At 37.4% G+C, this 15,119-nt stretch overlaps 1 protein-coding gene across 1 annotated transcript; it reads left to right on the top strand.

The window, feature by feature from the left end:
* The first annotated feature begins 11,483 nt into the window (after window positions 1-11,483).
* Window positions 11,484-12,219, top strand: SCP2D1 (SCP2 sterol binding domain containing 1). The gene has a single exon (XM_074225739.1). The coding sequence runs from the start codon at window positions 11,530-11,532 to the stop codon at window positions 12,013-12,015; it is 486 nt and encodes a 161-aa protein (XP_074081840.1). The 5' UTR covers window positions 11,484-11,529; the 3' UTR covers window positions 12,016-12,219.
* The last annotated feature ends 2,900 nt before the right edge of the window (window positions 12,220-15,119 follow it).

Below are 15,119 nucleotides of genomic sequence, written 5' to 3'. Positions count from 1 at the left end.
CTCAGTCACTTAATATAATTACCTAGCTGCGTGGCCTTGGGCAAAACACTTAACCTCACTGCCTTGCAAAAATCTAAAAAAAAAAAAAAATGCCTTGAGTTTAAGAAACTTTCACCAACACCCTGATACTAGTTAGAAGAACATGAAGTACAGGATATTAGTGTCATATAAAGTCTGAAAAACTCAAACTCCCAGTTGGTTAAACTTCCTTTGTATGCATATCCCCAAACAATACGCAATGAAGTGCTCAGACCGCTTGATCTTTATTTAGCATGCATCTGACCTTCCACATTATTAGAAACATGTAGGAATCCTGCAGGGTTCTTCTGATGTGACACGCTGTTATTCCTCCTTTCTACCCACTATCTGCCCTCATCCCCCACTCCAGGTCATCTCGGAACCCATCACAGATGACTGGAGGTCTGAACACCATGAGAATGACCTGATATCCTTCCCCATACCCAGGCCATCATAGAACTTAATTCATTATAGTAATGAGAAAACCTGCTCCTACCCTGAAGTAGGGTATCCTCCCCCCTCCTTTTTAACCAGTCTAGGCTCTGAGAGGTTGCTTACCTGACTTGGATGAGATGAATATCACCAACTCAGGGCTTGCCATCTTCCCTATTGCTGTCTACTCATGTCCTCCAAGCCTTACTATTTCTCCCTTCTTCTATATTCAATAGACCCCTATCATTAATAATCTATTGACATATTCTGACTTCAGGGTTTTTCCAGCCATCTTGAATTAGAACTTTTATTTGCTGTCTGTTTCCTTCACCCCCTTTAGAGTGGGGGAAGCAGACCTCTACAGAGACTGTTATAGCTTTTTCTGTTTGTAAAATAGTTTTTAGATAGCAGTGCTCGACTTAAGTGCTTAATGAATGCTTTTCTATCCATTCAACTTTCCATCCATCCATCCATCCATCCATCCATCCATCCATCCATCCATTGATCCATCCATTCAAAATACTAAACTGGAGTCCAAGATCCACTACTTACAAGCTGAGTGATTTTGGAAAATTCACTTAACTTCTATGAGCATATGAATTTCCTTATTTGTGGAGCACAGGTTCTAGAGTCAGAAAATCTGAATTTGGACCCTAACTTTGCTACTCATTTCTTGTGTGACCTTTGACAAGTCACTTTCAAGCTTTCTGGACCTCACCTTTCTCATCTATGAAATGAGGGGGTTAGATTAGCAGGCTTTTGTGTCACTTTTAGCTCCTATTCTATGTCCCTGTGACCCTACTTATACCACTAACCCTCATCAGTTTTGCTGTTAAGGCTAAATGACGGTGGAAGTGCAGTATTCTATATGATTATTACTGCTGTTATGTGTAATCTTCCTCCAGGAAGTTCCATGATTTATAGTCATATAACCTTAACATGAGAACAATCCATTACAGAAGATCTTTTATGGTTTTCAGCAGTTTGAGATTATGATGATGACAATGCTCCTCACTCTGATGGATTCCATTGCCCTAATTCCCCAGGGAATGTACAGAAGGTCATCCAGCTCTATTGAATCATTTGGAATCTCTATTGGCTATTCATTTTTTCAGACTTGCCTTATTTAATGACCCTGTTTTTTGAGGGGGGGGGGTTACAAGGCAATAGGATTAAGTGATTTGCCCAAGGTCATACAACTAAGTAATTATTAAGTGTCTGAGATAGGATTTGAACTTGGGTCCTCCTGACTCCAGGGCTGGTGCTCTATCCACTGTGCCACCTATGCCCCTGAATGATCTTTAGTGAATGAAAAATCTCTGATTTCTTAGCTAACATTGACCTCCCTTGAACAAGTAGACTGGTTTATGTAGTGGAAAGAGCACTGGACATTGATGATAGAAACCTGTGTTCAAATCCTTACTCTGATATTTTGATCTGAGTTGGCCTTTAGCAATTCAATTCACCTTTCTTGGCCTTAGTTTCCTTATATGTAAAATAAAAGGATGGACTAAATTACTGCTATATTTTCTTCCATCTTTTAATATGTGATCTTACAATCCTCTTATATGGTCTTTTTTCTCTCTTTGTCTTCTGCAGAGCTATTGCCCTAATTCTATAGTTATTCCATTATTCTTCCAGTTGAGTTCAAGGATCTACAAGTACCACCTCCCACTGTCTTTGGTTTGCCAAGTCTGATTCCCCCAAGCCTGACTTGAGACTTTATATGTGGACCAGCAATGATGGTGTTTGTTCTTTGTTCTTAAAGAAGACCATGACATCAGACATCAGGGAGGTGATGCCTGAGAAGCATATGAATTGAATTTGAATAAGAGGATACTGGGCTAAGTCACCAGCCTCACTTTCTCCTCCAGAACCATCTGAGTCCAGTGGCCAGATAAGAATCAGGACAACTGGCATTAGAAATGACTTGTCCAAGATCACACAACTAGCAAGTGTCAAGTGTCTGAGGTCACATTTGAACTCAGGTCCTCCTGACTCCAGTTCTATCTCCACTGTGCTACTTCCCTGGCCTGCGGGCTGGTAGAATTAACATAATGATAGCTTTCTGAGCCAACAGATCAAACCTGAGAGATGGATGTTGTATCTCCCTTAAGAAAGGTTAGAAGGTAAAGCACTGATGGCTTACTTTTTGCATATCTTGGATTCGAACTAACCCTTGTCTGAAGCTTATAGCTATTCCCAAGTAAAACAAATTTCAACTTCAGGATGGCAGTCATTCGAGCAAGTCTCATGCTCATTAGAGGCAGCCTAATAACTGAAGTCCTGATGGGTTCCCACCAATTTTGCTAGCTTCTTTATTCTAGATTGGGGGTTCTCTAGGGTGACCTGGTTGAACAGCCCTTGCTTCCCACTGCCAGCATGGAAGATGGTAGGGTTAGTAGTATGTTTGGTTTGCCTTCCTGAATGTTAACAGCTTTGCTGCAATGTGCCACTGAGTCTGAAAATTTAATCTCAAAGAATCTTGGCTTCCCCATGACCTGGAATAATTACATCCTTAGGACATCTAGCTCTTGTGCTGTGCCCCAAACAGTGAGATTAACTGCACAGTAAGAGTGCTCTCCAGGATGTGAGCAGCTGCCAACCGACCTCACCTGTGGTGGGCCTGTCCCAGTTAAAAGAGCTTTCCAGCTGCTCCAGGAGAGGGTAGGTTTTGCCAAGGAGCTCTCCCTAGTGTAGGGATGCATGACCAGCTCATTTGTTTATTTATTTTGGTTACTTTTTAAGGGATCAAATGCCAACATAGAAAATTATGAAACCACTTGACAAAAACAATTCTGTCAACTTGGGGAGAGAGATTTGCTGTTCTGTCAACTGAAGAAACTTGTTCCAGGAGGACCAAATTGGAAAAGAAATTTCTCCTCCTTCAAAATGTCAGAACCTGAAATATCACATGTTTTGGCCCAGCTGTTGCATAAGCATTAGTGTTTTTTAAGCCATCAGTAAGCAGAGAACAGAAATAATTTTTCACTTGAAAATGTCAAATTCAAGGTATAATGAAAATTTCACATCATGTTATTTTTAGCACATTCAAAAAATGGAATATATATTCTGAGGATCAACCTATGAAATACTTCTCTTCAGTATGTGATTTTGAATTTGGCAAGTATGTAGATATTTTCTTGTCCATATGTATACATACATATTTATCTCTTTGGATCTAGGACAGAAGGAAACATGTACTTAGGATATAACTCCTTTATTTTATTATCTTTTCATTAAAGTTTTAGTAATACAGTAGTACTTGCTGGATTTGAAGTTAGAGGACCTAAGAACAAATTATGACCTGCTATGTATGACCTTGGGCAAGGTTGCTTAACCTTTCTGAGCCTCAGTTTCTTTATCTGTAAGATGAGGAAGTTGATTAGATGGGCTCTAAAGTCCACTTCAGGTCCAATTCTGAGTCTATTTATGGTCATCATGATCATTATCGTGACAGATCAGTATCAAGAGTTTATAGAGCATAAGGCCTGGAATTAGGAGAACCTGAGTTGAAATACAACCTCAGACCGTACAGCTATGTGACCTGGATCAAGTCATTTAACTTCTGTCTGCCTAGTTTCTTCATCTGTAAAATGAGTATAATAATAGTACCTACCTTTCAGGGTTGTTGTGAGGATCAAATAAAAGAATAATTTCTGAGACAGGAAATTATCTATCTCTGTCTGTCTGTCTATCATCTGTCTATCTATCTATCTATCTATCTATCTATCTATCTATCTATCTATCTATCATCCCAGGCTGATTTTATTTTGACTATGCAAAAGGCCATTCTATGCTTCATTTCTTTCATACTTAGCCTTAATTACTGAATGGGCTTTGCCTAAGTCAAAATGAGACCTGGAAAAGACCTTAGTTAAAAAGGATCAAGGTTTCCCACTGTTTCTAGGATCATCTCCAGTTATCTTGATCGGTCACTGGACCTAGATAACTCCAGAGGAGAAAGTGAGGTTTGTGAATTTGTACAGAGCTCCCTGACTTGCATGTCATGGCATCACCTCCCTAAAGACACAACATTTGAGAACAAAGGAAAACAATAATCTCTGTCTCTCTGTCTTTCTGAGTATGTGTGTGTGTGTGTGTGTGTGTGTGTGTGTGTGTGTGTGTGTGTGTGTGTCTGACTTTCACTCTCATTTATAAGATATACTATGCCCCTTTTGATTGATTTAATTATTTTTCTCTTCTTTTAAATGTTTTTTATTTATTTAAAGCAATGGGATTAAGTGACTTGCCCAAGGTCACATAGCTAGGCAATTATTAAATGACTGAGGCCAGATTTGTACTTGGGTACTCTTGACTCCAGTGCCGGTGCTCTATCCACTGCACCACCTAGCTACCCCATATTTTTCTCATCTGATATGTTCTAGATTCTATTTTACTTTTGCTTTCTTGCATGTCAATTGAATTCACATAGAGTTCAGAGACCAATAATGAAGAAATTCATCTTTTTTGGATTGAGACATCTCACATATATCACATATAAGCACTTTTCTGGGCAAAGTTCATAACCTGTGATGATGTAAAAACTGCCCCAAAATAGAAATGCAATGTCTGGAGAGAGATAATTGATTCTTCCTCCCTTGAAGTCTACAAAAAGGCTATATAAACCAAAGTTGGTGATGTTATCAGGGAGATTTTTGTTAAGGTTCAGATTGAACTAGATGGCTTCTGAGATCTCGGAAGTTCCAGTTCTGAGAGTATGTGATTTTGTGACAGGCCTAGTTTTCTGCACTTCTTGGTTCTCCTTTAACCCCAGCAATTGAAGATAGTCTTAAATTTAATTTACAATAGCTAGTAGAAGAGTTAAAATATCTATCTATATCTATCTATCTATCTACCTACCTATCTATCCATCCATCTATCTATTATCTATCTAAAATTATTATTATTCTACCTTGCGGGGGTCCAGCCTCCACGGGGTCCTTGGAACCTGACAGAAGGGATAGTGTCAGTGAAATGAGTTGAGTCAACAAGTGGGTAAAGGCAGGAGCAGGTTGACTGACTGTTAGTTGCTTAGATTTATTTTTATAGTCTCAGAATCATATGAAACAAGCAAACTAAAATCATTTCCTTGGTTGCAAAAGTGTACAATTTTCATCATTAATCATATAGTTCATATGGTTACAAGTTTTATCATGTAGTGGTTACAACTGTGATTATCAATCATGTACTTAATTTTCTTGTCCCTGCTCAGACAGTGATGAACTCAACCTGCCTGTTGCCTAGTTTGTTGCTGCATAGTAAAATTATTAATTAAACAGAAGTTTCCTTATAATAATCTTTGATATTATTTGTTTAATAGAATGCTTTTATGTTTTTGTGCCGCATATGTAATGCTTTTCGATATACTCCCTTGACAACCTATAGTGATGGTAGTTATGTTTGTCCACCTGTCTGTTGACTCCTTCAATAACCAATTTTCCTTTCAGCCCTTGTTGTTAGACGCTACAGTTTCTATGACTTTTTATTCTTTCCCAATAAACTAAGGCTGCTAGAGTTCACATATTGGTTACCTGTACTAACTATTTTCTCACCATCTTTTTCATATATTCCTGTGTATGATAAGGGGGCAAAACTGTTAATTTCTCTGGAATTCTATCTGACCCATCTTGTATCTGGTTTCCCTGTATATATATATATATATATATATATATATATATATATATATATATATATACATATATACATATGTATATATACATATGTATATACATATATATACAGGGAATATATATATATATATATATATATATATATAGATATATAGATATATATATATAGATATATATATTCTGATGTCTCCCTGGAACAGTGCTGTATCTTCCAAAGATTTCATAATGTTGAAGCCTTTTGTATGTCTCAGGGAGAGGCAGTCCTGTTAAATTTGGATAGAGTTCACAATCTGTTTTATTCAAGGAATTTCTCTGAAATTTTTCCTTTATAGTCATTCCACTATTAGGATGAGTAAGTTTTGTGATCAACAATAGACCTATAAATATGGGTATACATGGAATCCCTATATATATTGAAGAAGGAAATGTTGTTCCATCAGGCAGTATGACTGCCCTGAGTCTTCTTGCCACGACTGTGTCAAACAGCTTAGAGACCCTAGCTCCCAACACTACCCCAGCACAATTGATCAGATGAATCAAAGACAGACAATTTTACTTTTATTCATATGATTGGATAGACTATAAGTAGCATAGAGATCAGGATCCATATCTGTTCAATGTGTCAGCAGAAGGCATTGCCATTCACAAGTTAATAAATATTCACAAACCAAGCAAAAATAGTTCATTTTACTTTAAGCCCTTTGGTTGAGATATGTTAAGAATCTTTTCCTGGGTCTCATTAGTCCATAAATGGAACTAATTTCTTGTGGGAAACAAACCTTTCTTTAGGGCAGTGGGGAATTCCTTGCTCCTCCCCACATTAAACAGTAAAGAGGTGAAAGGGGACAGCTGGCTTTGATTTGTTTGACTATAAAATCTGAACTCTTGTTCTAGCAACAAAGCTTCTGTGTAGATTGAAGAGGGTTCTAGGGTCTGAACAGGCACTTGAGTTGTTGTCTCCTTTGGTCCTGGCCATCTCCATTCTTGGAAGGCATTTCTTACTCACCTCTCCCTTTAAGATTCCTAAGTTTCCTTCAAAACTCAGCTTAAGATATGCCTTCTACATGAAACCTTTCTTGACTTCCCCCCCAACTCCTAATACCTACCTTCCCCAGATCACATTGTATTTATCTTGTATATTTATTGTCATTTCAGTTGTGTCTGACTCTTCATGACCCCATTTGGGGTTTTCTTGGCAATGATACTGGAGTAATTTGCCATTTTCTCTTCTGGCTCATTTTACAGATCAGGAAATTGAGGCAAACAGGGTTAAGTGACTTGTCTAGAGTTAGCCAGCTAATAAGTGTCTGAATCCAGATTTGATCTCATTAAGATGAATCTTTCTGAATCTAAGCCCAGTGCTCTAACCATTGTGAAACCTAGCTACCTCTATTTTGTTTATAACTTATATGCACATATTGTAAATTTTCTCGAGGGTGAGGGTAAGACTTGACTTTCCCTATGAGGCTAACATAAGACCTAGCACACAGAAGGTCTCTAATAAATGCTTCATGGTTGGTCGACTGCCCCAATAGAAAGATGTTCCATCATCTCTCAGGGATTTGATTTGATTTGATCTTTTTTAAGATGCTAGGGGAAGAAGTCAAAATGAGTTATCTTAGGTGCAGCTAAAACTATGAGGGCAGCTAGGTGGCACAGTAGATAGAGCATTGACCCTGGAGTCAGAAGGACCTGAGTTCAAATATGACCTCAGATACTTAATAATTACCTAGCTGTGTGACCTTGGGCAAGACACCTAACCCCAATTGCAAGAAAAAAAAATGAGCTATCTTGGGAGCTTAATTTATCATTCTAGAAATTAAAATAATAATTCCTATCTATTTTCTTTTCTAGTCTATTGACTTAAGGAAGAGTGAATGCTATCAGTTAGGTTGGTGGTGGATAGGTTCAGCCTCACAGAAGAAGAGACTTTGCTTGATGCATATATTTGTGCATGTGTGCATAGTTTTGCTCGTGTGTGTGTGTGTGTGTGTGTGTGTGCTTGTGTGATATGTGGGCAAAGTCAGGGCTGGGGAAATGGGGAAAATTATCATCTAGGGAAAGTGGGCTGCTCTTTTTGCTTCAACAACCCAGGAGGTGTGTGCAAACTTTCCTAGGGAGTTAGTGTTGCTTATAGCCTTGTTACTGAACTGCATAAATCTTCTGCTGCTCTGTTAATCAGTCCACAAGTATTTATTGAACATTTGTTCTGTGCCAGATACTATCCTAGGCAAGGGAATGCAAGTACAAAGAATGAAACAATCTCTGCCCTCAATGAGCTTGCATTCCAATGGGGAAGACAACATATACTATTCCAAGTATGTATATATATAATATATATATATATATATATGGCATTAATAAAGTCAAAGAATACAAAAATTAGTTAAATAAAAGGTTGTTAGAGAGGGAGGCATGGCATCAATAAAGTCAAAGAATACAAAAATTAGTTAAATAAAAGGTTGTTAGAGAGGGAGGCATGGCATCAATAAAGTCAAAAAATACAAAAATTAGTTAAACAAAAGGTTGTTAGAAAGGGAGGCATGGTATTAATAAAGTCAAAGAATACAAATTAGTTAAATTAAAGGTTGTTAGGGAGGGAAGGCACTAGTAGCTGATGGGATCAGGAAAACCATGTGTAAAATGGTGCTTGAGTTGTTTTATATTAACTATTCAAGCCTGGCATGGAACTTAAGCTTGATTCTGAGGCAAAATCTTCATGGAGGTTTATCTCCAGCTGGGGACATCTCTAGAGTGCAAGGAGGACTCAGGTGCTGTTAACTCAGTTTTCAATAATTTACATTGGAAAATTATGATGATGTTGATCCTTCATTCTTGAAGAAGACTGTGATGTCAGGGAGGTGATGCATGACAAGCACATGAATTGGATTGGGTGGGGGTGGTTGTTCTAAGTCATTAAGCTCACTTTCTCCTCCAGAGCCATCTGGGTCCAGTGACTAGATATGGATCAAGAAGACTGCAGATGACCCTGGATACAAGGTAAGGTGACTTGCCCAAGGTTACACACCTGGTGAGTGTCAGTGTCTGAGGTCAAATTTGAACTCAGATCCTCATGAGTCAGGAGTTGTATAAATATCATGATTTCAGAATAAAAGATATCTTTTAATTTCACAATACTCTCCTTCTTCCTATCCCCTAATCTATTTGCTGTGCTGAGGGATTGCCACATTTTATCTTAGAACAGTAAATATCAAAAAATCCAAGTGAACTCGTGGACATCGGTGGGTATCTCACAAATACTTATGGATTGATTGGCCTAAATGTACAAGGCTTCATTTATTTCTAGGAAGACTACAAAAGAATCAATCATGTGAAATATAGCAAGTAATAATTAGTTAAAATGTATACAATGATGATAATCTCTTACTTTTGTGATACTTTTTACTCTTTAATGTAATTACATCTAGTCAGATTGGAGTACTGTATTTTTTCTTGTTGCAAGATTTTAAGAATAAACTAGAGAGTGGGGGGCCTGGAGTCAAGAGGACCTGAGTTCAAATCCAGTCTCAGACACTTGACACTTACTAGTTGTGAGACCTTGGACAAGTCACTTAACCCTGATTGCCTTGCATCCAGGGTCATATCTAGTCATCCTAATTCACATTTGGTTACTGGACCCAGATGGCTCCAGAGGAGAAAATGAGGCTGGTGACTTAGCACAACACCTCCTCACTCAAATACAATTTATGTGCTTGTTATGGTATCACCTCCCTGATGACATGGTCCTCTTCAAGAACAAAGGACAAACATCACCTATCATCATCTATAAGTATTGGAATTGAAGCTGTTTAGACTAAAGAAGGAAGACTAAGATGGAATATGATAACTATACTCAAGTATTTAAAAAGTTCTTATGTAGAATAGGAAATATTAGATTTGTTCTGCTTGGAACCAAAGGACAAAACTAGCAACAATGGGTGAAAATTAGGGGGTGGGGAGCTTTTGAATGAGCTTTCCTATAAGGAAAATTAAAACTATCCCAAGTAGACTGTCTGGGTTGTCTCAGGTAGTAAGCAGAACCTACCCCAATGAGCTATTTAGACAGAGAATGGTGATTCCTCCATCAAGAAAGTTGTAGATAGGCCTTTTTTCAGTACAGATTAGTCCAGATGGCATCTGGGTTCCCTTTCAACACACAGAGCCTGGGATTCTATGGCAGAGACCAATCAGGAGATGATTGCTATAGGACAAACTAGAAGAAGGATCCATAACAGAGTCTTGGAGGACTTAAATAAGGACCTGAAAAGATATATTCAGACATATAGAAGCAAACCAGAAGAGGAATGATATGAAAATTAAAGGAGGTGATATATCCTAAAGGATATGTCAAAAATTGCAGAGAAGGAAGATGAGAACTGAGAAACAAGTCAATGAATTTAGCAGTTTCAAGAGATCCTAGCTGTTGTGTTATAAGCCAATGTAAGGGTTTTGATGAAAATGTGGAGTCAGTGAGTGCAGATATTTTAGAAAATTGGTAGTGAAAGGTAAGAGATGAAAGAGAGAATGGAATGAACATGATCAACTGATAGTTAAGTACAGGGAGAAAGGAGACAGACAGAGATAGAGACAGAGAGAGAGGAGAGAGATAAAAACAGAGACAGAGTAAGAAGTTCTCCCAGGGCAGATATGAGGGGATATAATCAAGACATCAAAATAATGGATCCATTTTTAGAGAAAGAATCAAATGTAGGAAAAACAGGGGACAATAAGGAGAAAATTTGAGGTGCAGAATAGAGGAATTGAGGGAACTCATGACAAATCAATTTTTTTAAGTATAAGAACTCTTTGAGTCCCAGAGAAATGACCATTGCCAAGGGTAGAATTCTTTATACACAGGGTAGCATTGGGTATAGAGATCACCTCTGAAATTTACTTGTATTGTGACCATGGGCAAGTCACTTAACCTCTCTCGAGCTACAGTTTCTTCATCTGTAAAATGGTCAAAATCCTTGTATCTATACTTCATAGGGTTGCTGTGAGAATTGAATAAAGATGACAATGTAAATAAAGTCTTTTTGCAAAATTCAGAGCTGTAGATAAATGTCAAGTTATTGCTCCTAATAATAGTAATAATAAATTCTATAAAGCATACCATACAGCAAGGCTGAGACAAGATGTAAGTTATGATCTAGACATTGATGATCTAAAATGTTATGGTCTAGTCAGTGGCTTCAATGATATCAAGCCAGTCCTGAAGAGTTTAGGCTATGAATTCGCTCACAATTACTTGGGAATTTGCTTCCCCATGTCATTAAAAAAACAAAAACCAAAACCATTCATTTAGCCAATAGGATCACAGCACACAAGGACCCAAATTACCTGTAAGTGGAAATGACTTCTGATGTCACAATGGGGCCTGGCAATATTACTTTAGTCAAGGTTATCTAGAAACCAAACCAGAAATTCATAGGATCTTCAAAGAAGGATGTGGAAGAAAGAAAGAAAGAGAAGCCACAATCAGCCTAAGATCAAATCAGCTGAAGATGTTTCTGGTACAGGACAATATGTAGAGCTGAATTCAGCTCAGGATCTTTCAGGATCCAAATCCATTCAAGCCACAGAATTGCGGAGTAACTTGGTATTTGAAGAAATTAGTCGTCGGGTCAAAGAAGTGGGCAGCCAACTGGTCAAGAAGGTCAATGCTATATTTCAGTTGGACATTACTAAAGATGGAAAGATCATTGTCCAGTGGACAGTCGACTTGAAGAATGGATCTGGAGAAGTGTATTCAGGATCAGCAAGGAACCCACCTGACACTGTCTTTACTATTCCAGACCATATTTTTATGGAGCTGGTTCTGGGCAAAACCAATCCTCAGAGGGCTTTCTTTGCTGGCAAGCTGAAAGTAAGTGGCAAAGTGATGCTGGGACAGAAGCTGGAAAAGATATTCAAAGACTGTACCAAATTCTAAAAAGGAAAAAAGACCAACAGAGTGATCAAAACCACCTCATATTTCCCAGCCGCACAGAAAAAGTGCTCGAACTGAAGATTAAAAAAAAAAAATCCAATATTTTTACTCAAATTCTTCCTATTCGAGTTTTGATCTGCTGATATGTAATTTGCCACGGGTGTGTTCCTAGTACAGTAAACTGTCTTTGGAGTGAATAGCCTTAAATTTTGGTCTCTTTTTCTATTTTGCTGTCACAGCTAAATTACATTCAGTGGCATAAAATTTGACAATATGAAAACATACATTATTGTGTATGGAAATGTCTAATAATGATACAAATTGATATTCTAATTATTTGGTTTCTGAAAATTTGTACTTAATTTTTTTAAGCAAAGTCTAATCTTTTATGGCAAAGAAGACTTTGAAAAACTGGTGAAAACCTGTATTTGACTCAGTAATTTTTGATCTTATCAGAGACAGTTTAAGGCTAAAGAGGATTCCCCCAAATTCATATTAGCATATGAGAAAGGGGAAATGATGACTTTCATATTTGACAAATTCTATTCTAGTTAATGCAGATTCCAAAAGAGATAAGTTTACAACCACAATGAAATTTAGGCATAGAAAATCATTTAATCATTTTGGTTTAGAAGGATTATTGAAAGGTCAAGAAAGTCTTTGCCTTTAATAATGACATCACCTAAACCATTCTTAACAGGTGAGAAAGTTATATTTCATTTTTTGAAAATTTCCAAAAAGTTCCATAAGTTGTGCTTTGACCCTTTCAGAAATTATTTTTACATCTGATCCCTGGGCACCTCATACCTTAGTTCTTGCTTGTGAAGTTTGGGAATAATTTGCCATCTTTTGTGGAATCATTTTAGGTTTCCATAGATGTGTGAGTGGTGCTGGTAACCCTTTTATAGAAACTCAGAAATGATTTGTAGAGAACACACACACACATACATATATCTATCTATATATCTATATAGCTATACACATATGTGTTCTGTACCATGTACATGATTATATATACATCATGGGTATATTTCAGGTTTCACTAACATACAAACCATATAGGGATTACTCAGTCTTCTCTTACCCAATCAGAATAAACCCAGTGCCCTATAACCTTAAAAATCTCTTGACTCTTGTTTTCCAGTTCCTTTTTGAGGGGGTGACTGTTCTCTGAACTTTCCCTTGAGTTCTCAGTCCGCATAAGTTCACATTTCCTTAGAAAAAGGTACCATATTTAAATCCAAACTGGTCAGGGCTATCAAAATGCCATTTTCTCTTCCATGAAATGAAGCAATCATATTTGGAGAGTACTCAGGAAAGATGAAAATAACTGAACAGAACTGAGAAAATGTTAGAGCCAATCCAGGATGACAGATAAGAGGATGCAGACATACTTCAGAGATATTGTGGATTCAGGTCCAGACCACCCCAATAAAATAAATGTAACATAAAGTAAGTCACATGAATTTTTTGGTTTCCCAGTGTATATAAAAATTCTAAGTTCATACCATACTATAATCTACCAAAGTAGACAATAGTATCTCCTAAAAATGTGTATACCTTACTTAAAATGTGTATACCTTAATTAAAATATACTTAAAATATATACTATATATATATATATATATAGTATATACTATATAAAATATATACTATAAAATGGTAGCCACCATCTGAGTCAAGGAGTTATAATTTTGTTGGTAGAGAGTATTACCTCAATTTTGATAAAACTACTGATTGATAGGTTGGTGCTTCCAAAAGGTTGGTATGGCTAAGACAATTTTCCTCTTTGTTTTTTGGAAGGCAGTGGTGTTAAGTGATGTGTCCAAGGTCACACAGCTAAGTATTAGGTGTCTGAGGCTGGATTTGAACTCAGGTCCAGATTTGAAGTCCAGGGTTGGTATTCTATCTACTGTGTCACCTAGCTGCCCCAAGACAAGTTCTTAAAATATGACAATGAAATTTGCTGCATTTTTTTTGGTCACTTGAACACTGAGACCCCATTATAGCCTACTTTCAAAGTTATGTCTCTGAGGGAGAGGAATGGGGAAATGAACCTTGGAGTGGTCACCAACACACACATTTATCGATTAAATGACTAAGGAGTGTGTGGTTTGTGTTGTCCTCAAACAATAACATCAAAGATCCCTGATCACAGATTATCATAGTAGATATAGCTAATGAACAAGTTTGAAACATTGCAAGAATTACCAAATGATGAGAGCACATGCTGACGGAAAGATATATAGACAACACAGGGTTGTTTCAACCCTTCAATTTGTTTAAAAAAATGCAATATCAGTGAAATGCAATAAAATGGTATGTTTGTATATAAATACAAACTGTGAACTAGTGTCTTAAGACTCCACAACATATCTTCATAAAAACACAACATGAAAGATCAATCAGCCCTAGTGCTAAACTATGTGAAGGCACACGGGCTTCTGAGATGTTCTAGAATTTCCTAAGGGCCTGGGTGAGGGACTGGAGATTAGAGCACCAATTGAGAGTATCTCAAGGTCACCTATTTACCCTAAGACCTATTAAAAGAGACAAAAAATTTGATTGTTGCTGAGGAGGATGAAACTGAATAATCTCAGGGAATTTTATATGCTGCTATGTTGGAAAACAAAGTTACCTCATAACCAGGATAGGGCTGCCCCCAAGGACAATGAATTATCTGCCTGCTGTACTCCTCAATAAGACCAAAGAGAGTTGTCTTCTCCACTGATCTGAGACTTTCTTTATAGTCCTATATTAAAATTTCCCTTACATTTACAGGGTTATATGCCCAGTGAAAAAACTGTCAAATCCTCTGCCCTCCAGTGCAATGTAGGAGAGTGCATTTCAGTGGAGGTGGAGTACTTGAACCTCAGAGTGAATCCAAAAATCTAAATCACTTCTCTGAGCTTCAGTTTCTTCTTCTGTAATATGAGAAGGCTGGATTAAATGACCCTAATTAGGGTCCCTTCCAGCTCTAGATCTATAATCCTAGAATGCCAAAAACAAATCTTCGTTGGAAGGGGAGGAGCTCTCTTCTTGAATTATATCCTTGGCAATGAACAGGGATTCTGGGTAGTAGCCATGAAGAAGCCTCTTAATGCACA

This window comes from Macrotis lagotis, chromosome 1 (assembly GCF_037893015.1).
Source record: "Macrotis lagotis isolate mMagLag1 chromosome 1, bilby.v1.9.chrom.fasta, whole genome shotgun sequence".
NCBI lineage: Eukaryota > Metazoa > Chordata > Mammalia > Peramelemorphia > Peramelidae > Macrotis > Macrotis lagotis.
This window is presented reverse-complemented; position numbering and strand designations above follow the sequence as displayed.